Below are 27,295 nucleotides of genomic sequence, written 5' to 3'. Positions count from 1 at the left end.
AATTATGGGGAACCGTAGGGAGGTCAGATAGTTCAGTTCCCAGAATGGAATTTGGACTAACACACATCCTCTTTTAAACATCCCCATGTGCTGTGATCTTTAATCATGATGTTGTCTGGATCTCAGTATTACATCTGAAGGACAGCACCACGGACATCACAGTGACTGGAGTCACCATCCTGGGGTGCTGGTTTGGAAATTTAGGTCCAGGTGGAAGAGCACCACCTCCTGGTCAACCAATTCCTCTTATATCAGGGACCTGGTTTTCCTTAGGGGTCTCCCATCCCTGTACTTGTTTAATGCCTGAGATTTCCTGAGAGGAGATCAGACTGCAGACCACTCTGACACCTCTTCCTTTCTGGACAAGAACATCACCCTTTTCTGCTCTGAACGCATCTGTCCTGCATGCGTGCCCGGAAAGGTCAGCTTTTGTCTCATTCAACTCCAGAACACGGTCTTGGTTGTTGCTGAGGTGCTGTTTGACAGATTCACATCTGTTTATTTTTTATGCTGGTGCTTCATGTGGGACTTCCTGCCAGGGAAATCAGATTCATGCAGCTGACAATGAATTGCACTTCTGGAAACACAAGGGATTGTGCCCTTATGAGGGTTTCTAAAAAGCTCTTAAATTGTCGCCTTGGGTTCAATTTATCTGGCAGCACAGGTCGCACCTTGCCTCGCCTTTCTGATGACACACCAATCATTCTGCCAGCCTTGAAGTTCTAGATGGACGCTCTGAACTGAAGTGTCCGAAGTCTGAACTGGGATGTTCAGCTGTGTTTTGTAGCTTATGCCTCTGACTTGTGGAGGCTGAGAAACTTTTGCCTGAGATTTCCTCACAGTTGCCTTTGCCCATTACAATTAACAATGGTGCCAGGATCACCTCCGTGTGCAGCATCCTTTTCTAACCACTGTCCATCGATGTGGCTGCCAAAAGTTTCTAGAAAATACCAGAGGATGGTCCAGTATTGCTTTTACAGCATTTATTTTTTGATGACTCTGCTGTGTTTGAGTAAATTCGAAGATTATGTAATAAGAAAAACATGACGTTTTTTGTTTTATGCAGTCCTGGAAGTTGTCCGATTATGCATGTTTTCATTTATTTATGCCACGAATACCAAATGCACATTTTGCATGTTCTTTCCCAAGGCCAACTTTGTCCCATTGCATCGTTTAGAGCCCACCGTAGCCTTTCAAATGTCTGTCATGTCAATAGTGTTTCAGTGACTTGTCATCTTCCTTTTTCTGCATCCTGCCGGGTATGCACTGGAGTTTGCAATCTGTTGAGTCCTCCGCGCTCAAGTTAAGATACCACGCTGGCTTTAGAATCGGGCTCTTCGAGGATGCTGTCGTTCAGACAGCATTGTAAGACAATGAGAGGGCGTCTCGCTCTATGTTTGGAGAGAGTGTGTGGCTAAAGCCTCAGCCGAGGGCAGTGAACTCCTTCCGTGTGGCCTCTCAGGCGGAGATGGAGATGCAGCTGGCCGCCGAGCGGGAGGAAGAGGCTCAGCGGCAGACCATTCTGGAGCAGGAGCGGCGCGACCGGGAGCTGGCCATGAGGATTGCCCAGAGCGAGGCTGAGCTCATCGCCGAGGAGACCCAGCCGGATCCGGGGCTGCGCAGGTAACGGCACAGTCCCACCACACCGGTCCCCCCGGCGCAGTCCCAGCACTGTGCCGCCATGCTTCAGGGTCTGCCAGTCGTCGGGGAGGTAGGGTTTCTAGTCTCAGCCAAGCCGCCTGATTTGCCGGCAGATACCGTAAGTTCATAAGGCTGTCTAAGATGTGAATACATTTCAAGAGGCTCTTGGGAAAAGTCCTCTTGCTCTCTGGAATGGTACTGTAGGAAAAGTTCACATTTTGGTTTCTACCATGCCTTCAGCTTAACAGAGCAAAAAAAATGTTCTGTAACCTGTCTTGTTTCTTTCCACCCAGTTATGGCAGATGTATTGTGACTCCAGTCCCAGCGAGCACTAAGTAAGCCATAAGTGACCCAGTCACTTTAAAAAAACCACAAAACCCCAAAATACTTCTTGCATGCTTTGATTTGTCAGCTCCTGTAAATCAATCAAACTGCAATTGAGACTTCTTGCTGGTGCAATGCAATATCGTGATTAACAGCAGCTTAATTTGAGCTGTTTTTAATTGATATCCAAAAAGATTGCATGCCGGTCATTTTATTCCTTTAATTTGTCGCCCAGAGAAATCTGTTGCCAAGAAAACGTCAACCACCAAATCAAAGTGAAATATCACAAGAAAATCAAATTTTTTAACATCAATCATGTATGTTTGGATGTCACTCGTCCAGTCTAATGTCATTATCCTCTGTTTACAGTGCACTTGGACGTCAAAGCAACTTGACAATGTATGTTTTTTCATTTACTTTCTCTTTACATTGCTGTGTACTGTAAATAGGTTTGGAGTGTAGTCATGGCAATGATCATCCAATATTTTAAAGTATTGTTTTTTGGGTGGCCTTAAAAGTAATGTGGACCATTGACCTAGGAGCTCTTTTCTGAACTTTTTCCCATAAAACAGTTTTTCTTTGGTTTAGTTCTTGGGCCAATAAAAGGAGCAAAGTGTTCGGTGTGGGATAGAGTGTCATTCAGATTTGTGCCTATTCACCTTCCTCACCTATTTTGTCAGGAATACCAGCAAGCGAGCTAAAGGAGAGGCTGCTTTACGTACTGTAGTCTGAAGTTGTCGGGAGCACTACCCATGAAGTAGAGTATTTCTGAAACTCCGGACAGAGTGCAGAAAAACGCTAAACAAAAGTTTAACTGAGCTGATCAATAAAAAGTATCAGCAAGCATCAGTATCAACAAGCAGGGCGGTCTCTCACAGGACTGGGGTAAGGGAGTCGTGTAACATGTACGAACTGATAAAAGGGAGTAAATTCAAAAATATCTATTTAGAATCCTTCCCCACAACATAGGAAGTTTGTTGTGGACAAAGGAAATAATAAATTGATTAAGATTTCTCCTTGGAGCTATTTACCTGAATCTATCATGCATTTCTTAAAAGCAAAACAGGAAGAGTTCCTCACAAAATAGCTTGGGCAGTCATTTGTCTTCAGTACTACAGTATATACCGTATAGGTGTGTTTTAAATAAAATTGTAACCAATTTTTTCTCAGTTGCCCTGCCTTTCTTTGCTGTAGCTCAGGGACGTAAGTCTGTACTTTACATGTGGATCCCTGTAAAGTCATTGTTTACCGTGACTTACAGTGTGGATACCACTGACTGTTAGTCGGCAGGAACAGCCTTTATCATCTTCCCTTCTCTCTGGCTGGCCCTTTTCTTTATTTTAATGAGTATTAACAAGAAGGACAAGTAAATGGTTTGTTGTTTACCACTGCATAAAGGCAAAGGCATGAGCTCATTAGTGAGTCGGCTGTCCGTACAAAAAGCACTGGGTCTGCTGATGTCAGACCCTGAAAGAAGGGTGAAAATGTGCACTCCAGGCCGTCTTGGCTTGTTAAAAATTAGATTTAGTGAAATTGTATTTAATTTATTTTTTCCACTTTTCTGTGCCAGATCTGTCCAATGAACTAAAATATTTTTTGAAGTGTCACAGCTAATGATATTTCGTAGCATCATCATGTGGTGGCAGACTTGGTTAATAAATTCACCCCAGAATCTGGATTTGCTTTCATTGCCCCTTTTGGCAGATGGATGCCTGGCTTGTGCGTTGTGCCAGCTAGAGAATAAATCCTTATCAAAGAGATACTCCTGATCTCAAAAAGGTTGAAGCTGTCTCTAATGGATTGTACCAGAAAATGACCATCCGTTTAAAATAACCACATTATAACTTCTTTATTGCATAATTATAATATCCTTTTTAGGGAGGAAATGGCCAAAGAAATGACTGAGCTGCTGGCTAGGTGGGTAGCAAATCTAATGTATGGCATTGACTTGATCATCATCACAATCCCCCCAAAAAATGGAATTAATGTATTGGGATCCGTGGAGTAACTGACATGCCCTGTGCTGCTGCATGCCTTTAATTCTCTTAATTTGAATGTAATTCATTGTTGTTTTTTGCTTATTGTTGATGAAGTGTTGTGTGTTGAAAGCTCACGGAGGTGCTGCAGACTCTCGATCAGACTCCTCAGTTTAGTGTTGGGCTACAGTAGTGATTTGAATTAAAAAAAAAAAATTACAATGTTTGATCCAAAGAAAAACAAATGAATAGCTATTTTTTTCTTTCCAGCGACATTTGACGTCTTTCAAATATGTGAGGGACAAAAGAGAAGGGAACTGTTTTCTGCATGGATTGCGGAAAATGTTTCTTTTTAAGAAATTCTGAAATAAGGCCTTGCACTTTATCTGAAAGTTCTGTTTCTTGACACATCAAGTTTGAGATAATCCACCGTAATAACTAACATCGTTATGAAACTTAAAATGGGAAATTGGTATTGCATATAAACATAATTTTAATTGTATTCCATTGTATGTTTTAATTAACTAAATGAAAATAACGGCAGTTTAATTTTGAAACATAAGTCAAAATGCATATAGTAAGCAGATACTCTTTATCAACACTTAAACAGAGCAGACAATTATTTCATAGTTCAGTAGTTTTCTTTTTTAAGACATGATAGCCTTCCAGGAAACTCTTAATCTCTGTACTTTGTGGTAAATAATTCCCCTAAAGATAAGCATTTGTGTGTGCCCCTGCATCAGCAAAAGAAAGTACAATTCAGGAAACAATTTGGAACGAAAATGATGATCTGTGCACTTTACAAGTTCGTAATTTAATCTTCCAAACCCTATTAAGCCAAAAAATAAACTTCAACACACACAAGAGACTGTACCATCTAATCAGTAATTTCTCTGTATACATCAGAATGAAGCTTGTAAATTGGTTCTGTTGTAATGAGCCTAAAACTGGTAGAAGTACTAATCTGCAGCTTTGGTGTTTTTTTTCTTTTACTGTAATTGTGAATGGCTGACATGTAGGGCACAACCCTTAATCAGCTCAAAGCTGGTAGATTCATGATTGCTAATTGGCTCTACTAGACTGCCACTGACTTGCATGACTGCTGGATGTTGGAGTAAAAGATGGTCACCCTGTCCCAAGGTCAGAATGAGCGCATGTTCCAGGCACTCAGAATAGTAGTCGGGATGTGGCGTACAGTGCTATAGGTCGCGAAATGGAAGGCTAAGACAGCCAATAGGATTAGTTTGGCAGGACCAAGGTGACTTTCTCCTTTATCTGTCACACAGGCTCCTTGTTTTCCCAACACGACTCCTTCTTCAGCTGTTTCACAAAGAGCTAGAGTGGCTGTTCTGTTAGGGGGCAAATCCTGTGCTTTACTAATTGAGGGGTTTCAGCACTGACATTGCAGGAGCAGGCAGTAACACTCGCCTTGATTCTTCTGATGTGCTGCCCAGCTGGAGCCGGCAAAATGCTTGACGCGCTTAATCCTTCTTTCTGCTAATAGCACTGTGTTGCAAAATGTGAATTTTAATTAAGACATCTGATTATTTTCCATCCTGGGTTTACTTAGGGATATTTGTTTCACCAAAGTATTTCTGGCAGCTCGAAATGTGTTTGTATTGGCTACTGCTGATCTACCTGTATGCGTCCGTCAATACATGTAGTGCAGCATTCTATCATTTTCGGCAAAAGACAAAGAATGTCAACTTGATTCTGTCTGTAAAAACCTCATCTCAGATATGCTTTAAGAGGCCGTATATTATTTATCTAGAGGCCTCTGATGCGCTTCCCTCACACTCTGTGTTCTCAGTACATACATTACCTACCTACATTTTGTCTTTGCTACATCCCTAATAAACCTGCTTTCTTTTAGTGTTCATTACACTTGGCTTCAGAACAATCGGTGAGGTACTGATTCAGAATTTAAGACGTTCTCGAAACAAGAGAAGCACCATGAAACTCCAGGCCACAGAATGTTCTGTGTTCGGTATCTAGTGAAGGTCTAGTCACAGTAGGGGGTTGTCTGTATTGTCTTGTTCCTGTGCATTGTTTTAGAAGCTGGCTGGTCATTGCAAGTGGTGTGGCAGTGGTTAATTATTCAAGGTACATCTGCCTTCTTCGAGAGGGTCTTTTATCTACCTGCGCAAGAAGTCAGAATGAAGAAAGACTGTGCTTACATAGAAAATTATGCTCTAAATCACACAGCTCACACTACACAACCATTTTAAAGATACAGAGCTGCAAACCTGTTATTAAAGGATGTGATGTGAAATGCAAGATTAATTTATAATTATAAGTGTTTTTTAAAGCTCCCACCAAAAGTGGAAAGTCTTTTTCTTTTCAGGTCTGCTAAAACCATATATGAACACAAATCCATTGAAATGTGCTGCTGTTAATAGATTTAATACTCTGTCATTTTGTTTGATTTTTTTTACTGAAGGACAAAGAAAGGTGAGATTCTCGTTTTCTCCAAGACCTTTAATACAAAAGTGAAATCGGCGGTGTACATAAACACAAACGTTGTTGTATTTCATTTTGGAAGCAGAATTGACAACATATTTCCTGCAGGGTGTCAGTCCAGTAGGTTTTATGCTCCTTTTTTGAATCTTCTTCCATCCCCAAAACCTATATGATGCTCATTTTGTAAACCTGGTAAGGCTTAATAGTTTCAGCTTGCACTTAAGACCCTGAGGTAAAACTTCCTACCGCTGTTTCAGAACCTGTAGGGGTTATGTTTCAAGACCGCTGTAACAAAGTGCTCTGAGCCGCTGTTTGACTTGTGTCATTTCCTTTGACAACGGCAGGGGTCCACAGGTGCAGGCAACGAAGGCAGCAGCTGGCACGAAGAAATACGAGCTGAGCAAGTGGAAGTATGCAGAGCTCCGGGATGCTATCAACACCTCCTGCGGTAAGAGCTGCACTCAGGAGTGCGTCTGTGCGCACCCTTGAAAATGAGTCGTTTCAAATGCGCCATTCAGGGGATGAAACTTCTGTTATCACGTCTAAATCACTTTCCCCTTGACTCGGTGCTGGGGTTATTGCTCCAGCCATATTAGAAAACTCTGGTTGTGGTTAAGAGATGGTGTTGTTAAAAATGCAACATCAGTTTAAAAGCTGTGGTCCAGTAATATTTTCTTATTTTTGTTTTTTCTTATTAATGTTGAAATAATTTAATAACACGGTTCCCTGTCGACAGTGGGAACTATTTTTTTTTCACGTTAATAAACCAATGCCAATGAGATATAAGGGGGAGAGTTGTGAAGGCTCCTACCTGTCCGACTCCAGAAGCAAGATTTTCAGGTCGCTATTTTAAAGATGTTCGCTCTGTAGTGTTCCTTGTCAGAGTTCATCATGCTCATGAGGAAGAGCAGCACTGCAGGAAACAGCAACAAGTATTTAGGGCAGAAAATGGCCATACTAGGGTAAATGAAGGATGCCAAGTATATTGAAAGGGAGGGCTTCCAGCAAATAACATCCCAGCATGCTTAGGATCGTAAGTAAAACTGCTGGTCCTGCCAGGTTGTTTTAATACAACCTAAACAAATACAATAAAATACAATAAAAAAGAAGAAAGAAAACGCAACGTTTCGGCTGTGGAGCCTTCTTCGGGTGACACCTGAACAAGGCTCCACGGCCGAAACGTTGTTTCCTTTCTTCTGTTTTTCAGCATGGGATAAACCTATTACTTGTTCCTTTATAACTATGGATAGTGTGGCTGCAATAGGAGAGCTCAGTGATTTTGAAAGACAGGTTATTGTAGGGGCATGCTTGACAGAAGCTTCAGTGACCAAGACAGTGGTCACTGTCTGGTGGAATGGATGGTCTCAAACCCATAGGAGGCACAGTCCATGCTAAGCACTACATGGTGCTGAGAGATCATCTTTACCCCAGGATGACACTCCCCCCCCCCATCCACAGAGCACATGTGGTCAGCCAGTGGTTTGATGAGCCTCACACTGATGTTTTCCAAATGCCCTGACCTTCTTGGTCTCCAGCCCTGAACCTAATGGATCATTTATGCGATATGCTGGAATGACGGCGATGTTTCCAACGCCTGTCTCCCAGACGTGAGCTGATTGACCTTCTCATCATCTCACTCCTGGACATGGGAGAGGGGTGCTGCCTCTCTCCTGTAGACTCTATGCCACAGCCAATACAGGCTGTACTGGCCTCACGTAGTGGCACAACACCCTATTAAATGAATTATATTAGAAAAAAAACTAAAATAAGGTTATAAGGTTCAAATGTTAAGGACGCAATGTTCATTATGCCTAAAGACATTAACCTCTAATGGGGAGTAGAGTGAAACGTTTACAGTAAATGACGTAGGACTGTTTTTTTTATAGATTTATTCTACTCCCATATGTAAAATTTGGTTCAGTTAAAAATCAGATTACGATGGAATGAACTGAAAGGGCCAATGGGTGAGTGGTCCTGCTGTGAATATTCAAAACGTCTCTAGAAAATCCTAATAAGATGGAAGATCATTTTTATTAGCTTGCTTTTCTTAGCATTTTGATACTGTATTTCCAGTGAATAATATGAAGAATAAGAAACATTTAATGGTATCATCAATATAAGTCTTAAATGGAGAAAATTATCTGTTCATGTACCTTTTGAGCTGTGTCATAAAACTGAAGATTTGTTTTGTTTTTTAAATAAAATGAAAGGTGTTTTTATCCTACTTGAAACAAAGTTGTTTAACTTTACATGGCTTGATATCAGACCTTCTACAAAAAGTGTTCCTGACATTGTGTGGTGTTTTTCTCTCAGTAAAAATCATTCTCACTAATGTGTATCCCCAGAGTTTTTATGTCCTGTGTCTTAATTTATCACTCTTTAAGCCTTTTGTCTTTCTCCTTTGCAGATATTGAGCTGTTAGCAGCATGCAGAGAGGAGTTTCACCGCAGACTGAAGGTATATCATGCTTGGAAGTCCAAGAACAAGAAACGAAACACTGAAACTGAACAGAGGGCTCCTAAATCTGTCACCGACTATGGTAAGGCACTTGAGAGCTCTTGAGAGGTAGTGCACGTTTGTTTATTTCAAGGCATCACAGTATATTTAGTATGTCCTAGGTAAACAGATGGAAAGACATAGGTCAAGCAACAGAGGAGCATGTTAGGTCTGCAACCCTTTCTGTTAAAAAAAATTAATTGATTTTGCAATTGCAAGGTGCGCTTGAAGGTTTTGGAAAAAAGCAGTGAGAAAGGATCAGAAGTCGTGTGGCACAGAGTCATTTATGAGCTTATGAAAAGCTCTGCTCCCAACCCTAGTGTTTCTCTGACACCGCAGGCTCACCTATTAAACGATTGTCCTGTTTACCGTTCCTGCTATACCTCGCATTTCAGTTTTACTTCTGTGAGGTCCAGTGACATTCCTGAAGCTGAACGGAGGGCCTCTTCAATCTGTAGATCTTTTGTTCTTTTAGAAGTCGATACAGTAGATATGCCTGGAAATGAAAGTTTCTGAATACAGATATGTCTGTCTTTTTTGAGCCAGCTCTTATGGGCTATAATGTTAACAAGTATCACCTGCTACAAAGAAAAGAAACTGCCCCGAGCTATCAGTTCCCACAAAGCAGTAAAGAAGTGCTAGCTCACGCAGGCACAGAGTCGGGAGTGCAATGAGGAAGATGTATTCTGTTTGATATTACAGTACATAGCCCCTCCTTTTTGCCAAATTTACTACTGCTGGTTGGGGAAAAGGACTTTTCTTTAATCAAGACACAAAACTGAAAAATTCCTTACAATCATTTAGAATTAAAAATTGAAAATTGGCAATCAGAGATTAAATTGAAGCATACAAATAAAGACTTGCACTCCATAATGACAAATCAGTGTTTTAATTATCTACAAGTTTTACAAAACAAAACTCCAAGCGGCTAGTTTATTCACTTTCTTTCTGTAGTACGGATTTACCTATTCGGTGTATCGGTAAAAGAGAAGATTCCGTGTATCTCTATCAGATTTTGTGGAATAAAAATATTAATCTGAGCATATCTGAGCTGTTTTAATCGCATACTGTACGTGGGAACCAACATGTTCCATGCCCCAGGTGGGCACAAAAACTCTGCTTCTGAAACTAATTTAAAATTAAATTTCCCACAGTGAAATTTCTGATATGGTGTCCACTGGATAGCTATTGACTAGGCTAAAGTTTTCTTTGATTTTTTTTTTCCCTTTAATGTGAGAGCTTTAAAGTTTCAACAATTTGCTGGCAATGTGAAATAATATCGGAATGATTTTCATGGTCTGTCTCCTGCTGTCTCATAGGAGTTTTAAGACAAGCACCATAGTTTGTTAAATACCGTTGCTCGATATTAAGCAGAAATGTTGACGCTTGCTTTACTGTAGGATTTTGATAAAAGAAAACAAGGGACATTGAATGTCTCTTTCCCACTGACAGTTTTCATAAATGTAATAAATAATGCTGTGTTTTATTGCATGTTGATTGCACCAGGACAATGTACAGAAGTTGTATGAACAATTGAAATTGTAATGCGGAATGTTTATTTGCAGATCATCCACCATTAATGAAAAACACATGTAAGTGAGAATCGATAATGTAACAATGCTAACACTTGTGGCGGTCCTAAAACCTTTTTTTTCTAACCCCGGGAGAAAGTGGATTAAAGTGCTTTGCTGCAGTTGTCATATTTCCTATTTGAAATAATTTAACCAGCTATTAAATGGGGTTTAGGAACTGGTCATTTTGATTCAGTTATAATAGATTAGCCTTACTGCAGCAAATTACTGTAGATTTGTAGACTGGTAAGAGCTTTTATTGGTTTCTGTTTGGGGCCTCCTGTCCTGTAGGATTTAAACTGTACTTTTCCGTAGGTGTTGTCCTTTTTAATTGAACACGCACAGGATGTGAAAATTAGCCCTTTATGTTCTTGAAAATGTTGAGTCAAAAAGGAAAAAGAGTTCATGTTCTTTTTTTTTTAACAAGGCCTGTTCAAAACTATATATTAATACTAATAGGATTCTAGACCGATTTGCACCAAAAGCGTGGTGATAACACTGACCATAACTAAATCTAGTCCTTCATAGTCCATTTATTTATTCAAATTTGATTACATTTATGTGACTTTTGTAATGTAGCATTTAAGAAAAGCCACCATTTTCAAATCAGACAATCCTGTCAAATGTTTTAGCTTGGGATGATTTAGTTTTAGCTTTTACGTATGTACAGTATGTGCTGTCCTAACACATAAAAAGAGTAACATGTATGAAGTAAAGACAATAAATGACTGTAAGCAAAATATAGCCATTTATATTTTTTAAATCCAAAATAGAAAGTGATTTTAACTTTATCTAATTTCCTTAAAAACAAGATTTTTTTTTTGTTTTTAAAGCACACAGTTGTTTTAACCAAAAGTTGTACGTCTGTTATAAATTTAAGCAGTGAAGAATATTTTTTTTAACTAATAAGAACTGTTTATGTAAATGCCCTTTTGTGTAATTCAAAGTTACTCATGTGTGCTTTGCTGGCAAATACAATGTGGTCGATGGTAAATCAGAGCTTCGCTGTCTTTATTGCCTGTGCTTTACTTAAGGGTCCTCAGCTTCCCTCCCATTGCTGACTGGTTTGTTTTTTTGCTGGTGTGTGAAGGGGACTTTTGCATGCGTGCTCAAGGACCTGAGCGGTCTCCACTTACGGCCGGCTGTGATCAGGGTGGAAGGATGCTTTTTTTTTCCCCAAAAGACTTTCCCAAGCTTTCCTTGGTGTTCCTTGGATCAGGAAATTTCCTCCTGAGTTTGGAAGCTTTCATCCAACTAATGTTGTAATCTTCTGGCTCAATGTATTTAATAATAATAATAATAATAATAAAGCACCTATTTGCATCAAGTTAAATGCCTTTACTTCAGCTAATACAGATGTAGAGTCAGCACGTTATTTGGGGAAACAGATATGTTGACTCTCAATTTTAAGTTGTTTTAAATTTCAATGTTTCGAAGTGCACAAAGCTTCCATTCTTCGCCTTTCCCCATTTCAGTTTTAAAAAGAAGGAAACGGTGTGGCTTTGTGGGGCGGCTTCCCCTGCGGGGTCGGTAAAACGCATGCGACGGAGACACTGACCCCAGACATCTCGTTTCGTTCGCTTCAGCCCAGCAAAACCCGGCTCCTCCGCTGCCGGCTCGGCACCAGGAGATCGCCATGAACCGGCAGCAGCGCTACTTCCGCATCCCTTTCATCCGCCCGGCTGACCAGTACAAAGACCCCCAGAACAAGAAGAAAGGCTGGTGGTACGCCCACTTCGACGGGCCGTGGATCGCCCGCCAGATGGAGCTGCATCCAGACAAGCAGCCAATACTGCTTGTGGCAGGTGGGCTTTCAGAACAGCCTGGTTTCCTTTTCCCTGTGAGGGCTGTCCACTGCCTCTTCCCTGTTTACAGTATAGCACACCAGGAAGCTACTGTATGTGTTGTTCCTCCACCACACATTAGGTGCTGTAAGAAACGCTCTGAAAAGGTTATAAGAGGTGGGTGGGGTGCTCATCATTGGCAGACATAGCCCACGGTAAGGGATTTCTGAGGGTTTCCTTTCTTTATGCCATTAACTGGTTTACATACTTCAGATTACACCCCGAGTGCCTGTGTTCAAGACGGCCGAGGCCCATCTCAAGGAGAGTGTGAGCAGCTGGCTTTCCCGTGTCTCAGTACAGCTCTCAAGCTGTTGTAGTGGAACCACTATAGTGAAACTTCTCAAAAGAAAAACAGGGAATTGACATAAATGGGTAATAATGATAAAATACCTCCTATTAATGGGGGAGAAATCTGACATACAGTAAGTACAGTTGATTGCTTTAAAGGTAAAGCTTGTCTGCCCCAGACCATCATTTAGTGGCTTTCAAGAAAAAAGAAACGGTGCCAGACCACCTGTGCCATAGCCATCCGCTCTTTCCCTTCCCTCCCAACATTTAGAAAAGGTTGGTCTCTGAGTGCACAAAACTTAAATGCCTTGTCCTCACAAGGCAGTGTCTTGAAAGATTCATGTTAAGATTTTCAGCGGGCACTGAACATATTTATATCAATATATAAATCATATCATACATTTATATCATATTACCTTGCAGAAAGAGTCCTGTTGGGGCTTGACGTTCAGCGTCGGTTAAGCACACTAGATGATCTATGCCTTACTTTCCAAAATGAGAGCACATTAAGCACAAGGGCACAGGGGATGGATGGCAACTTTTGAAGATTGAAGAAGTGATGTGAAAAAATGCTGATCATGATCTGTGAAAACCTGTAAACCTGGGAGGATTGCAACAGAGAACAGAGGATGAATTTATTTTAATATAGATTTCTCTATTGAAAGTGTGTTACCAGGCGTAATGTGTTCTGTTGTGACACAGCGGAGAATTTCTGTAACAGAACTTCGAACAACTTGTTAACGTGAAGTTCTTCGTTCTGAATGTGGTCGCGCACTTGAGTAGTGGTATGGTCTTTCTGTTCTCTCTAGGGAAGGATGACATGGAGATGTGCGAGCTGAGTCTGGAAGAGACCGGACTCACCAGGAAACGGGGCGCAGAGATTTTGCCAAGGCAGTTTGAAGAGATCTGGGAGAGATGTGGAGGTATCCAGTACCTCAGGAGTGCAATAGAGAGCAAGCAGGCGAGACCAACATACGCTACAGCTATGCTACAGAACCTCCTCAAGTAAAAACCCAGATCCACGGATAGCAGGAGGCGGAATAGAATACACTTGAGGGGAATCAAAGGGAAGATTGCACTCCTTATTAAAGAGGGCCTTTAAGCATTGGTTACCTGACTGGGGGGCATCCTGATTTTTAGCAAAGATTTTTGTTCTTTTTTTTTTTTTGCTGTTTACCTTTATTTCTTCCTTGTTTTTGATTTTTTCCCCTTATTGTGGTGAACGTATGCAGAAAAGAAACCCAGCTAGCTAGACCAAGCTATGTACTCCATTTTATACAAAGCTGAGCTGCGCTTTGATCTCCTGACATCTTTAACTGAGGCCTTAACGATGACTTCTTCGCAGATTGTTAGAAATAGGAAAGGTTTGACAGCTGTTCCTCCCATAATGTTTTTGGCATTAAATTATAGATATCAAGGTTGATTTGTGTTGTCAGAACTGTTAGCTGCTTTCAATTTGTTAATACAAATGTCGGATTTAAACATTTATCACTGCAAGGACTTTTAAAATTAATACCTCATATTGTACCTCTTCATAGCTATGCAGGAAGATTTAGGGTCGTCGTGTTTTTTGTGACTGGTTACCGACTGAACTTACAATGTGCTGAGAATATGGTGAATATTGTTTTTCTTATTGCTGCCTAAAACATGCAGAAAGCAAGGATTCAGTGACATGGCCTTAAATGAACTAGGAATTGGCCTAGAGAGAGCTTGCATTTGAAAAAGCATTTCTCGTTACATGAGGTACACAGTATCTGGTTGGGAATCATTAAGTTGGTACGCAAGAAATGAGTGTTCCGTTATTTGCATGGCAAGACAGAGCAGTCTAATTTTCACTCCATTGTTGGAAATTGCACATCTTTTGGGGGAAAAAATAAGTTAGACTAACTTTTTTGGAAAACAAATGTCAATTTATTCTAATTGTCACCCATTTTATTGAAATTACATACTTTAGTCTATTTCCCTTAAATTTACAATTTTTTCAGAGCTGATTTAATTATTGTATGGAAATGAAATGTAGAAAATTAAAATGGTGCCCAAAACTCTTCTGGTTATTGTAGTGATTATCTTCAATTCCATTAGGCTGCTATAAGTCTTTTTCTAATGTCTTGTAGGATCTAGTTGGTACCATTAGCTTTATATACTGGAAAATATGCATTGCTCTCTACCTTCAAAATTGAACTTTTTCAACACTCGTTTTTTAAACATATACTGTATGTAATTTTTAAACATAAATGTTTAAAAATTATGAAATGTTATAAAATAAATTAAAATGGATACAGATGCTCAAAATTGTGATTTTTCAAATACATTTGAACACATTGATTTTTAGGCTCATGGGATTTATTGAACATGAGTAAAATTTTATTTACCAAGTCATTTGCAAGTGTGGTGCTTGGTAGATAAATGACATCACTGAGCTCATATGCACATAGTGAGCCACCTAAGTATTTTTTTCTTCAACTCATGTGTTTAGGGGTTATTATATAGATAGTGTATTTTACATATGCTGAGCGAATGTAATATTTCAATATCTGTTTCTAGAACTATTTTACTAAGCTATTATACGATTCAATCTATTTAATCATTTAATCATAAACCACGAAATCCCAATTTGACCTGCTTATTAACTACTGTATAACATTTATTTAAAAAAAATCAAGGAGCAATATTTTACCTACAGTTAACATTTGAAAGAGGAAAAGATAAATGGGCATAGTAAATAATAGGTTTGCAAACATTTGTATCAGACAATCTCATACACCAGACAGGAAGATATGTCCACATGCAAGCTTGCTTTGGTTTCACTGTTTGTTGTTAGCAGTTGAGTTTCCTTGCTTAGCACAAGAACTGTTTGGTTGTATAAAACCATTTGGTTCATCTTTTTTTTTGTTTTGTGCTACAGACATCTCTCACTTCAGATTTAATTATTTATTTACTGTATGATTTACAATATGAGAGTGATTACTACTGTCAGTCTTCATGACATTCTTTAATGTATAGTAAATTAATGGCATTGATGTGTTCTGTATCAGTTCATGTACTGCAATCATTCCTTTTCAAAATTCTGCATTTTCACCTTTTTTAATGCTGATTTCTAACTGATGTACCTATGCAATACAAAAAATAAATGCATTCCATGTTTAAACCTATTGCTTTCTTCATTGTTGTTTAAAGAATAGTGATAATTACTCCTGCTTTCATTTAAACGTAGGGATTGAATAGGGTACATTTAATGGTAGCACAAATCAAGATAACTTTGTGAAAATAAACTTTGTTGGAGTGTTTTAGGGTACTAAAATGGTACTAAAATGGTCATTTTCACACAAAGTAGATTTCTTTAATGAAAATAAACCATAAATCATGTATTTTTTTTAATCTCTCAGTGCTTAAAAGGAAAGTTTTTAAGTTTTGTGGGGATAAGTTCATTAGATCTGACTATTTCTTGCCAGATGAATATATAAACTCATTTTACTAGCAAAGTAGAGCTGCTGTCTGCTAATGGGCCATTAGAAGGGTACAGCAGCTATCCATGACAGCTTATTTTGACTTTGTGTACACAAAGCAGGAACAGGAGTCTCTTCAGGTGGTTCTGCAAAGTGGTCAGATCTAATTAATATTCATATATCCCATGTTCCATTGCAACTCCTACTTACTCCTCAGGAACACCAAAACCTTGGAAGATAAATGCTTTGTACTTCCTTGCAAGTGTTGTGTAATTTGTTAAAGTGATACTTTTGGCAGCTTAAAGGTGGTTATACCTCCTGTAACCTTCTGGTATGTCAGAGCACAGGGTTGCATAAGAGCTTTGAACTCCAGCTCTGAAAGCTCTCCAAAGAATTGGGGGGAGTACCCCGAAAACCTCAGCAAGCCTGGCAAATGTACAGTAAGTAATTTACAAATACGTACTGCAGTTAAATGTTTTGACTTACAGCAAATGTACCAGTATGATACAAAAACTACACCTTAGTGCATTTTGAGGGTATGGTGATACAATTGAATTTATTCTAGGAGTTCTGAATATTACTTTACTATTATTAAATGCATATATCTTCTGGTAACTAAAGTGCCCCTGCTTTTGTGTGCTCAGGGCTCACATTGTATGCCGGAACATATACCGGTTAAAAATCCCTGATCCTTCTGTCATTTTGACTTGAACCAATAAATTCATACCACAGTAAGTGAATATTGCAGACAACTTTCATATATGACAATGTCCTTTGTCTGGAGCAGAACTTCAGATCATAGCCTCCCCTCGTGTGCAACTTTTCTGGCATTCTTCTGAGCAGATTTGAAATGCTACACTTATAATTACTATCAAATTTACAGAGGAAAAGAATGGCTTGGCAAAAAAAGATTTTGGGACATTTTTAAGATGGTCATGTTGGTCATCTTTAGAAAAATAGATTGGAAACATGAATCTGCTTAAGTATTTCAGTATTTTAATCCATCAGACTGTTTCATGTGATAAGAGACAGAGAGCATAGAATGTTATTTAAAAGATATACGACCCTTAAACACATTTTTTTAAATTTAGTGCAGCATTGGATACTTGTTTGTGCAAACCTCAATAAATGGCATCCTGGGGCATTCTAATAAATTTGCACACTACTATAAACAGCTTCAGATACTGCCATGATTAAGTTTTTAGACAACCGAATCCTATATAATGACTTGGAACCTCAAAGCATCACAGTACATAATGACTTGCAGACTCAGAGTGTCACACTTTTTAATCATGTGGAAAGAACAGAATATTACACTCTGTAGCTGACATTGTTAGCGTGTCTTCTTCAGGTAGTTATCAACACAGCTGCGTTGGTCACAAAAAATAAAGGTCCTTCATTTCCTCTATAGGGTGTTTCACCTTTTGAGTGGATGAGCACTACAGAAGGACACATTTAGTTCAATTACAGCATGGTAGTGCTAAATGTTATCCTGTTAATTCAGTTAACTGCTTATCAGCAAGTGTCACTGCTATTGACCACTGCTATTATGTCAAATATATTTTATAAACTTTTTTTTATTTTGATTTTTCTTTATACATTACTTGATCAGCTGTCAAGTATTTTAAACTTCAAGAAAAGGACATTCTTGCAACACCCTGCAGCTCACAACTGGAGCTCAAGAGGTGTGAGCCTGGTCAGTACCTGGATGGAAGACCTCCTGGGAAAAACTAAGGCTGTGCTGGAAGAGGTGTTAGTGGGGCCAGTAGGGGGCGCTCACCCTGCGGTCTGTGTGGATGCTCATGCGCACAGTATTGGGATGGGGACACTATACTGTATAAAAGGTGCTGTCCTTTGGATGAGACATAAAACTGAGGTCCTAACTCTCCATTGTCGTTAAAAATCCTAAGGTGTTTCTTGAAAAGAGTAAGAATATGGACACCCCAGTGTCCTGGCCAAATTTCTTCCAGGAAGTGTCCAGAAAATATTATTCTATCTAGAAACAGCTGTGGTGTTCTTAAAGTAGCACACAAAAGAGAAAATGTCAAATTAAAATTAGTGAAGGATGCTACAAAACATTCATAGTCTATTTAAATAAATAGCCAGTTCTTCAATCAATAACGGTTCTTTCATATTTCAGGTATTGCAATTGTGTGTTTTGTAGATTTTTGTCATAAAAGAAATAATAAAATAATACGTTGTATATTCTAAAAAACATATTTTATATTCTAAAAGCTGATGTTCTTGATGTAGTAAACCATTGAATACAGGTTTGATTTTGAGGTTTAGTTTTTGATCAAATTCATTATAGCAGTGAAGTTCACCCATCCATCCATTTTGCATTTGCCTTGGTGGGGAATCGTGGGTCACATACGCATTAATTTGGGATCACCATTCCGTTAATTTAACAAAATAAAATATGTACAGTAACACCTCTTGTATCTGTAAACAGGTTTGTATACATGAGAAACCATAGTATTTCTGAGTATTTACAGTATAAGCAAAAGGATTCCCGATCTTGAAGATTTTTTTCACTTGTCTACATCAACTCGCAACTTTGCCTTTCGGGTGAAAGACAAATCTGTCAACACGGGTTTTGAAAAGCATCTGGTGAAAACAGGTAAGTCTTTAAGAGAGACAGAATTCTGTGGCTGTGGCTGGAGAGCCATGGTGTCTGATAACAAGGTGGTTGAAGAAGAATACGTTTTTCTTTTTTGTTTTGAATTTAATTTGGTCCATGCTTATCAAATTAAAAACATACAAATGACTACAAGTGTGAGTGATGGTACTGTATGTTGCATTATAGATTTCGTACATATTGTTCTGGTTGTGTATTTATTTGCTTCAAATCTCTGTGGCGAGTAGGGCAAATAAGAGGCATTCTTGTCATTCTAGTCTTTTCATTGGAAAGATGAGCACATTGTACTATAGTACATGTCAAATTATATTCTAGGGAAAATGTAAAGCTATAGTTGCTGCTATTATTTAGATTAATTTATACAGTATTTATCACAGATATTTACAGTATATACAATGTGCATTCTTCTCTGCCTACATACATCTTTAATTAGAGAAAGTAAATTACACAGATTCCAACAAAGCTTATCTGGAATGCTGCTTCTACCCATTCATCCAATTTCTACCGCTTTGTCCAACACAGGGTCATGGGAAAGAGAGTCAAGGAATCACACCAGGACCAACTTTCCCAGAGGCTAATTAATCTACCAGTGTGTCTGTTGACTGTGGGAGGAAACCAGAGTGCCCAGAGGAAATCCACATGAACACAAGGAGAACGTACAGTATGAACTCCATGCTGCGAGGTAGCAAAGCTAACCACTATGCCACCCCGGTTGTTTCTGTATATGGACCAATACTTCCTTCTGTACTGCAATTAAGAGGAATGATCTGTGAGAATGTGGCCCAGGGAGGAAATCTCATTGACTCTTATTAATCCTGACAACACCTGAAAGCCAGTATGCATTAGGGTAAACTGGTTTAACGTCATTAACTATAATTTCATCCAGGACTTCCTTTTTCAATTAGGGATAAAAAAGACTATAAAGTTATTTTATAAAGTTCAACATTTTTGTTGATTATAGAAAGCGGCTGTGCCTGTGATCACCTCAATTCCAGTGTTCAATCATGCAGCAAGCTCATGCATAAATACTGTATGTATAAATCATTTGATGTTGAAAGGATGGGCAAAATTTGATGTGCCATTTGGCACATACAGTATATAAACGTAAGATGTGAAAGACCAGTCAAACAGAGCGGCTCCAGGGATCTGAACACATGAAAACTCATAATTATAAAACTGGACAGTGCAGTGCAGGAGGCTTCATTTCAGAGATTATATAGTTTATTACAAAACAGACTCTGTAGCAGTCTCCTAAAACTACTGACATAATCCTAACTTCACTAACACAGTGAAGGCCCTTTTATTAGTGGAATATTTACTCAAATATTCCTCTATTAAATGGCATGTTTGAATGTGTAATTAACCACCTCCAATAATCTAATTCAATAAGTGATTAGTTCCCAGTGTGTCTATTTACAAGTGATCATGGCCTTTGACAGTCTGTAGTAGCAAGTCAACTGCTTTGACAATCCTTTCCCAGACTCTTTTGCCCCACAAGTTTCCCATTATTTGTCTATTTTGTAAAAAAAAATTTGTGCAGAGGTAACATTTTCTAAAACCGTTGTAATTTACTAGATCTACAGGCCAGTTTCAAAAACTTTCTGCTGCTAATAGTAACATAACAGGTGACAGGTGAAAGTTAAACTGTATCTTAAATGAAAACCTGTAAACTTTCTTGCTGTGTACAGTGTATTGCTTTAACAACAACAACAACAATAACAACAGTCAACAACAGTCAACAACTGCAGCAAATGAAAATTTCAACCTACACACAAATATTCGCTACTGAATTCTTCATTTCCAGGAACTGAAATGTCACATGGCCCTACAGGCCTATGACAGTCAGATGGTGCACCATGCTGGGGTTAAACATGTGGACAGTCTCTGTAGAGGCCGTGCAGTGGAGCTAAGTGAAGTCCTTGTGAGTGGATGCAGTGAGGGTGTTGCCTGCCCAGTGCTGGAGAATTTTTCTGAGAGGGGTTACCGGGTTCCAGACCCACTTTCAGAATGTGATACTTACTGTACTTCTCCATGAATGGCCTTCCCCCCCCCGCGTGTGTCGCCAAGGCTTTGGCTGTCCCACTGGGATCAGGAAGTGAAAGGATTTGGCTCTGGGTTCCAAGGACTTAGTAGCTGTTACTGTAGAGATTAGTTTTGAAGGGAGCTTTTTCCCTTGGCCTCTGTGAACATTAAGAAGATCTACTGTACATACTGGAGGCAGCACGGAATTGTGCAATGGCAGAGCAACATTCCTCTGCCTTGTATTTCTTCTGAACCTACGCAGGCAATTGAAAGTCCTACAGTATATTTTAAATTACCAAAAGATCACATCGCAGAAAGAAACCTGTAGGAATTCAAAATGACAGCATATATATGAGAATGGACTGAGAACTAGTTATTGAACAGGAGACAGGGTGGCAACAGAAGAAGTAAAAATAATTGGGATGAGGCAGTTAATGAAGGACTATAGGAACCAGAACAGGAGAGCAAGGTTGAAACCAAGGAAGTGCATTTAGAACTAAAATCATTTCAAAGGGTTGTGGGGATCTGTGACAACCTATACAGTCATTTTATATATTCCCTGGAATTATTTAGGAAATGCCTAGACAAGACAATTGGTTAAGTTAATATCAACCAAAACAGCCAGATACGCTAAATGGCCTCCTCTCATTTGCACCTATTCTTACGTTGTTATTGTCTTAAATGTTACAAATTACAAACAGGCATTGGACTGGTAATCCATCCTGGCCACAGTATATCCCTGCTTGCCAGGACAGGCTCCTGCTCCCCTGCGACTCTGTACTGGACACAATGGTTGGATATAATTTTAATGATGAGGACCTGAAAATCAAATGTCCGAAAAAAATGAATAAGATGAGCTACTGAGCAGGCTCATTTTTCGTGTACAGGCTTTCGAATGGCGGCAGGACGTGCTTGTTTCAGTTGCTTCAAATGAGCTCTGTAATGATGGAAGAACAGTTTTGGGAGGCTGTTCTTACCATTTGTTATAACAAAGCATCGGTCTTTGGTCAAGGTATGTGGGATGAGCAGCTGCAACCCTTAAGAGCCAAACATGTGAGAAGTGCAAGCTCCTACACAGTGGAGAATTCCCCTACTCCAAAAGGCCAGCCCTCCCAGCTGGGGAGAGCTCAATATTCGGTATTTCTTGGAAATGACCTCGCCTTCTGTAACATGCTCAGTGCTAAATTCAAGTTCTCCCCCTCCAGACTGCTACATCCCCTCTGCAGTATGGTCGGTGACCGAGAGTTATCATTCTCTGAAGCTCAAGTCATGGTCCAAACATGAAAAGTGAATGTTCTGCCAAACCAGGATTTAATTACAGCTGCTCCACACCACAAGGGGCAATTCAGCACTACTAAAGACAAAAGAAACAGTTATAAATCACATTCATACTGTGCATTGTGTTTTTTAGTAGTAAAAAATACTACTTACAGTACCTAGCTAGACATCATTAATTATACATACAGTAAGTGCAGTACAGTGCACTTAATTTGCTTGTAGTGTAATTACACATACAATCACATTTTTCATTTTAGTAACTCCTTTAGGGATAAAGTCTAAACCACCAATATTTTTTAAAGAAAAGTAAGAGCGCATACAATACAATAGCGAACAACGCACAAAGCCGGACGCAGTGAACTCTGTCACACAAGCCTCTTCTGCCACTCTCAGACTGGTTAGCGCAATATGCTACAAACACTCGATATGAAACAAGGTTTATGACGTGCCTTCCTCTTCATTCGCTGCATTTGGCAGAAGTGTCTCAATTTTTCTTCTTATAACTTCTTCGTAGTTTCGAATTTGGCTTTCGTTTTTCGAAATGTAGATAAAAATTCATATGCTTCGTAGTGCTGAATTTTAATAAAAAGAACATTAGTAAAAGAGGTCAGGTATGACGTACCCACCCGTAGGACACCTGCTCTCAAGGACTGGAGAAGGCTGCCCCTGTCCTAGACACAGGCATTTAAAAGAAGAAAAAAATAAATTAATTTATAGAAACATGACAAAGAAAATTGTTTTGTAGGAAAATTTTAATTTCAATATAAAATCAATATCATGATCTGCATAATGTTTCACAAGATTTTGAAATTTGATAGTGTTGTTTAAATAGCCTTACTTGTAGCTCCATGATTACAAGAGACTATTGTCAGTATTCTCTTATTTACATCATTTCCGAAGCTGTGCTGTGCGTACTGTATATGCTGTAGTACACTTCATTTCTCCTCAACTACAGCTCAAAGATTCTTTTCCACAGGAATACTAATCATAAAATAATATGTAAATAACTACAAAAAAGAATCAAGACACACATTGCTAATACATTTAAGGGTTAACCATACAATACAGGATAAAGTCAAAATAAAGCATTAAACACTGGCTATAACATTACATTCAAATATTTTATATACGGGACACTGCAGAAAGAAGTAATACAATTAAAATATGACAGTCTTCTGGTTGTAATGTAGAATTTCTACTAATGATACAATGGTGTGTATAAAAAGTAAAGTAGATTTTAGTAAATTACCTCATTGTGAGGAAAATTGTATTAAACCTTTGACAAGGGTACATATCTATTTAAAAGTGTTCCTATTCTTTTCAACAAACTAACAACCCTTAACAGCAACATTCATAAGTATTCATGTATTCACCCTTCAGTACATATTAACCCAGATTTTACATGCCTGTGAATTACAACAAAGACATCACACATATTGGAAGCATGTCTTATGATCACTTAGTTGTCCAGCTCCATATTTGAAATACACTGTAATCGAGGTAAAAAGCATCTGCAATGTGTCACCAAAATATGCATGTGCAAAAGCAAAAAATAAAATAAATCGGAGAACTGAACGTACAAAAATAGAACAGATCTGAGATCAAGAAAAAACGAAATAGGTTGTTGTCTTGATTGCTGCTACAATGTTCAGTTGAGATTCCACTTCACAACACAGTTACTTCGTAGCATTCGCCATCTGATGCTCTCCCCAGTGGGCAACAGGAGGTCCCGTATTCACTTGACCTGGATAATTGCCACGTCTGAAATGGAGACAAGGTATGAAAACAACCGCTGTGAATCATTATTTATACTGTAAAAACAGGAGTTGGAGGTTTACCTGTTTTTGTATAATGATCTGTGGTGTAGAATTTAAACGGGAAAGTGAGAAAGAAAAAGAAAAATAACGCTCCAGGATTGAAGAATGGGGCAACTGTCTTTCCAAGTCAAAAGAACGCGAAGATTAAATGTTACTGATTCATGAATGTGGTACTGTGTGATCCATGGCTGATAAATAAAACTTGACTTTAAGGAACATGGTACAATACCAACTGATAAATCAATTCTATCAGGTATAAAATATATTCAGGAACAGGTGAAGAAACACTACATTTCAGTCGTACAAGCCTTCTTCATGTGTGAGGGAGACCAGGCCTGAATAAGGCTCCACATCTGAAATATAGTGTTTCTTTTCTGTACCTTTTAGAATCGAATTAACTTTTAATTGTTTCTTTGCATCCTATGATGCTGATGGAGCTACAGTACCTACTCAAATGTAACTTATTTTTAGACATGAGAAAGACTCATGATCTTATTGTAGTTTGGAATCTTCTGAACTTGAATCTGTTAATGTGCGAATGGGGAAGGCAAAGAGTTTGATAATGACAGTGAAGAGCAGCAGTCAGTGACATCCTTACCTCACTCTGTGGCATGCAATGATGGAAATCCACCATTTCTGAAACTAACTTGTCTGGTCTGGTTGTATATAGGTACCTGGGTATCTAGAAAAAAAAACAAACAAAAAATGCAAAATCATCAGTACTTTCATGAACACATTTGCAAAACGTATCTTTCAAGTAATTTAAAAAAATCACTATACTGTACATTAATCCAAGGGATAAATCACATTGGGTGAAGCACGACAAGAGGTTTGCTGTAAAGAAGATACATTAGTCAGGATATCTATATGAGTTCCTTGTTAAAATGAAAGCCCATGCTTGTGTTCTGTGGTGCAGTACCCTCTGGAAAAACGTGTTTTAAACATAATTATATGGTGCCCTTATCAATGGAAGTTTAAAAAGTGAAATGGCTCCATACGTTTTTTAATCAATTTTATTGCAGCTTAAGCACCACATTGGTCTGGTTTCAATATCATAAAATATACAGTATACTGATAGTTGCGAGTTTAGAATATGTGCAACAGAACAAACCTTAACTAATCTTGATTTTAAAAAACTGTACTGTTTCTATAATACCTGTATGTTTCATTCTGTAGCTTTCAAACTAAATGTGCCTTGTTATGAAGAATGTGTACCTGTTTGCCTGTTAGACTACATTAAATGCAGTAGCTGTGGGCTTTTTTGTATTTTGGCCTTTTGTGGGTGACAAATGTAAACTTTAAAGATCTTTGCAAGTATATTTCTGTTATCTGAAAATATCAGTTCAAGCAGTACACTAGACAGTGTTCATTTAAAAAAGACTGAGCTGTTTCAATAATATTATGTCGGTAAGTCTTAACCTTATAATGTTGCATAAAAAGCTCCTTTTATGTTTAATGTTTTATCAGTACTTTCCTGGATACTGTGTATACTAATACAAGAGAGAAAAGAAGATAATGTTCATGGGCTTTAAGTATTAGTGTCTGGTATTCAGTAAAACGGAACAGAAAAGCTGTTTCAGCTCAGGGTACGTAAAAGAAAAGAGGTGAAAAACAACAGGAGAAGTAAATGAATTCAAAAACACAGAATAAACGGTGTTAGTATTGCTCTGGTGATTGCTAAAGGGAAGGTAGTTGAGAGTAAAAAAAACATTTGCTCTGTGCTGTTTACCTCTATACTGAGGTGTATGTTTTCAATTGTTTCTAACGTTTCTTGCTCAGCAAGCTCGGAAGGACCAGCCGCGATACTTGAAGGGCAATGCAAGCTGGGAACACGTGTCAAGGGAGCATCCTCATTTTCAAAAACCGGATTTACTCTCACAGTGCTCTCAAATGTGTAAGGGCTGTGAGTGTGTCTATAATATAGAAGAGATGGGGAGTTTCTTTTGAATTTCCATGATCATCAAAAATAGTTGTAAAAAAATTCAAAGCAAATGAAGTTCACAAAAAAAAAACAGAAGACCTGCTTACACCAAAGTCACTGTCTTTCTGGTCCGTATACATTTTCTGTTAATCAAAATCAAGACACCTATTACGGCAAAAACAAAGGTCAGGCAACCCACAAGTGAAGCTATGAAAACGAAAGCGTCTACTGGCTGTGACACCAGCTCAGTGCAGCGTTCTCCATGATACTGCCAGTGTTTGCCCACAGGGCATCTAAAAAGGTTAAAAAGAAGGATTAGATCGACAGGTTGCGGACACAGTTCACTGTGACGCGTTCCTTTTTCATAGCGCGGCACACAAAACACAAATTAAAAGAACAATGTTTATGGTAAGCATTTCACAAAATAGGACGGGCGCATTGTTCATGTGAAGAAAAACAGTTTAACATCGAAAAAAACTTTTAAAACAGCAGCAGGTAAGTTCAGTGGGGAACCTTGGAAGCCTATTTAGTCGCAGGTACCTGCAAGCAGCTCCGTGCCCTGGAATAATTTCACACTGCCCTCCATTGAGACAGAAGTCTGGCTGTAGGCTACAGACACTCTGACAGGGCAGGCCATCCACACTGAGGTATCCGGGGGCACATACACACTCAGCTTCTTTGGTCCATCTGTTTACTATACACCTTGCAAACTCATTGCAGGCCAAAAACTTGCAAGGATCTGCCTGATCAGCTGAAATATGGAAACAAAGAATCATTAGTATTAATGAAATGCAGCTAGGCTCCTCAGGCTGTCTTTCAATTGATCCTTCTCATTTTTTTAACCTTCGATAACCCCCCAAAAAAGGATATTGAAGGGCATTTGATTTCTTTAAAAAGTCTTCTGTCCACGTCAAGATTGTATAAAATGTTTAATCCTATCTCGTCTTAGACATTGAACCAACATTTCTTTCCAGTCAAGAATATAACATTAAAAATAGGCGTCATTTCTGGATTTTTGATTATAAATCCACTCAGTATGACTGTTTTCTTCTATTGTTGTCCCTTTTAACAGCATTCAGGTATCCAGTACTTTCAGGGTACTCTCCTTCATAGTGATGTCCACATCACTCCAATGAGCAAAGATATCATTGCCACATCGCTTCGGATCTGTGACAGAGATGCATCATTGAATCAATCTAATTTTACTCTTTTGAGAAACAATATACTCTTCCAAAACTTTACATTCATTTAAGAAAAAAAAATGGATTTTTTAATTGTAAATGTAATAGAGCATACTACTGTATGTTTAACTGCAGTAAAATACAGTACCTTCCTAATTAAAAATGGAATCATGCAACAAGTGTAATATACAAGAGGAGGAGCTTCTGTCACTAGGGTCATTTGAGATTAGTAACTGCTGTCACTGGTCTTTTGAAGCAATTTCACCATCAAAGTTTTAAACCGAAATCAAAATGTAAATAACAATTTCTCTTGTCTTGTGTAAACCATTAATTTCATGTCTGGCTGGACAAAACGAAAGTTTTCAGACTTTCAGGCATAGATTCCAAACATA

General features: G+C 38.7%; 2 protein-coding genes across 14 annotated transcripts in view; one reads left to right on the top strand and one right to left on the bottom strand.

The window, feature by feature from the left end:
• The window catches only part of myo6a (myosin VIa), an 87,265-nt gene extending 71,513 nt beyond the window's left edge, over positions 1–15,752 (top strand). For 2 of the 7 annotated variants that reach the window (XM_015354615.2, XM_015354622.2), the window contains exons 28-36: positions 1,463–1,623; positions 1,935–1,976; positions 2,335–2,364; positions 3,844–3,882; positions 6,746–6,849; positions 8,809–8,940; positions 10,463–10,489; positions 12,055–12,273; positions 13,410–15,752. In XM_015354615.2, coding sequence (XP_015210101.1) covers positions 1,463–1,623; positions 1,935–1,976; positions 2,335–2,364; positions 3,844–3,882; positions 6,746–6,849; positions 8,809–8,940; positions 10,463–10,489; positions 12,055–12,273; positions 13,410–13,609 — 954 coding nt within the window. In that variant the 3' untranslated portion in view covers positions 13,610–15,752. The remainder of the gene's footprint in view (positions 1–1,462; positions 1,624–1,934; positions 1,977–2,334; positions 2,365–3,843; positions 3,883–6,745; positions 6,850–8,808; positions 8,941–10,462; positions 10,490–12,054; positions 12,274–13,409) is intronic. The other 5 variants (XM_015354636.2, XM_015354631.2, XM_015354639.2 and 2 more) reach the window with 5 other exon arrangements.
• A 6,966-nt stretch (positions 15,753–22,718) lies between these two features.
• The window catches only part of LOC102686657 (interphotoreceptor matrix proteoglycan 1), a 44,049-nt gene continuing 39,472 nt past the window's right edge, over positions 22,719–27,295 (bottom strand). For 5 of the 7 annotated variants that reach the window (XM_069196595.1, XM_069196612.1, XM_069196614.1 and 2 more), the window contains 5 exons: positions 26,263–26,473; positions 25,830–26,015; positions 25,531–25,714; positions 24,400–24,483; positions 22,719–23,745 (listed from right to left, as the gene is read on the bottom strand). In XM_069196595.1, coding sequence (XP_069052696.1) covers positions 23,650–23,745; positions 24,400–24,483; positions 25,531–25,714; positions 25,830–26,015; positions 26,263–26,473 — 761 coding nt within the window. In that variant the 3' untranslated portion in view covers positions 22,719–23,649. The other 2 variants (XM_069196620.1, XM_069196622.1) reach the window with 2 other exon arrangements.

Source organism: Lepisosteus oculatus, chromosome 2 (assembly GCF_040954835.1).
Source record: "Lepisosteus oculatus isolate fLepOcu1 chromosome 2, fLepOcu1.hap2, whole genome shotgun sequence".
NCBI lineage: Eukaryota > Metazoa > Chordata > Actinopteri > Semionotiformes > Lepisosteidae > Lepisosteus > Lepisosteus oculatus.
The sequence above is the reverse complement of the archived record's forward strand: the minus strand, read 5'-3'. Positions and strand labels throughout refer to the sequence as shown.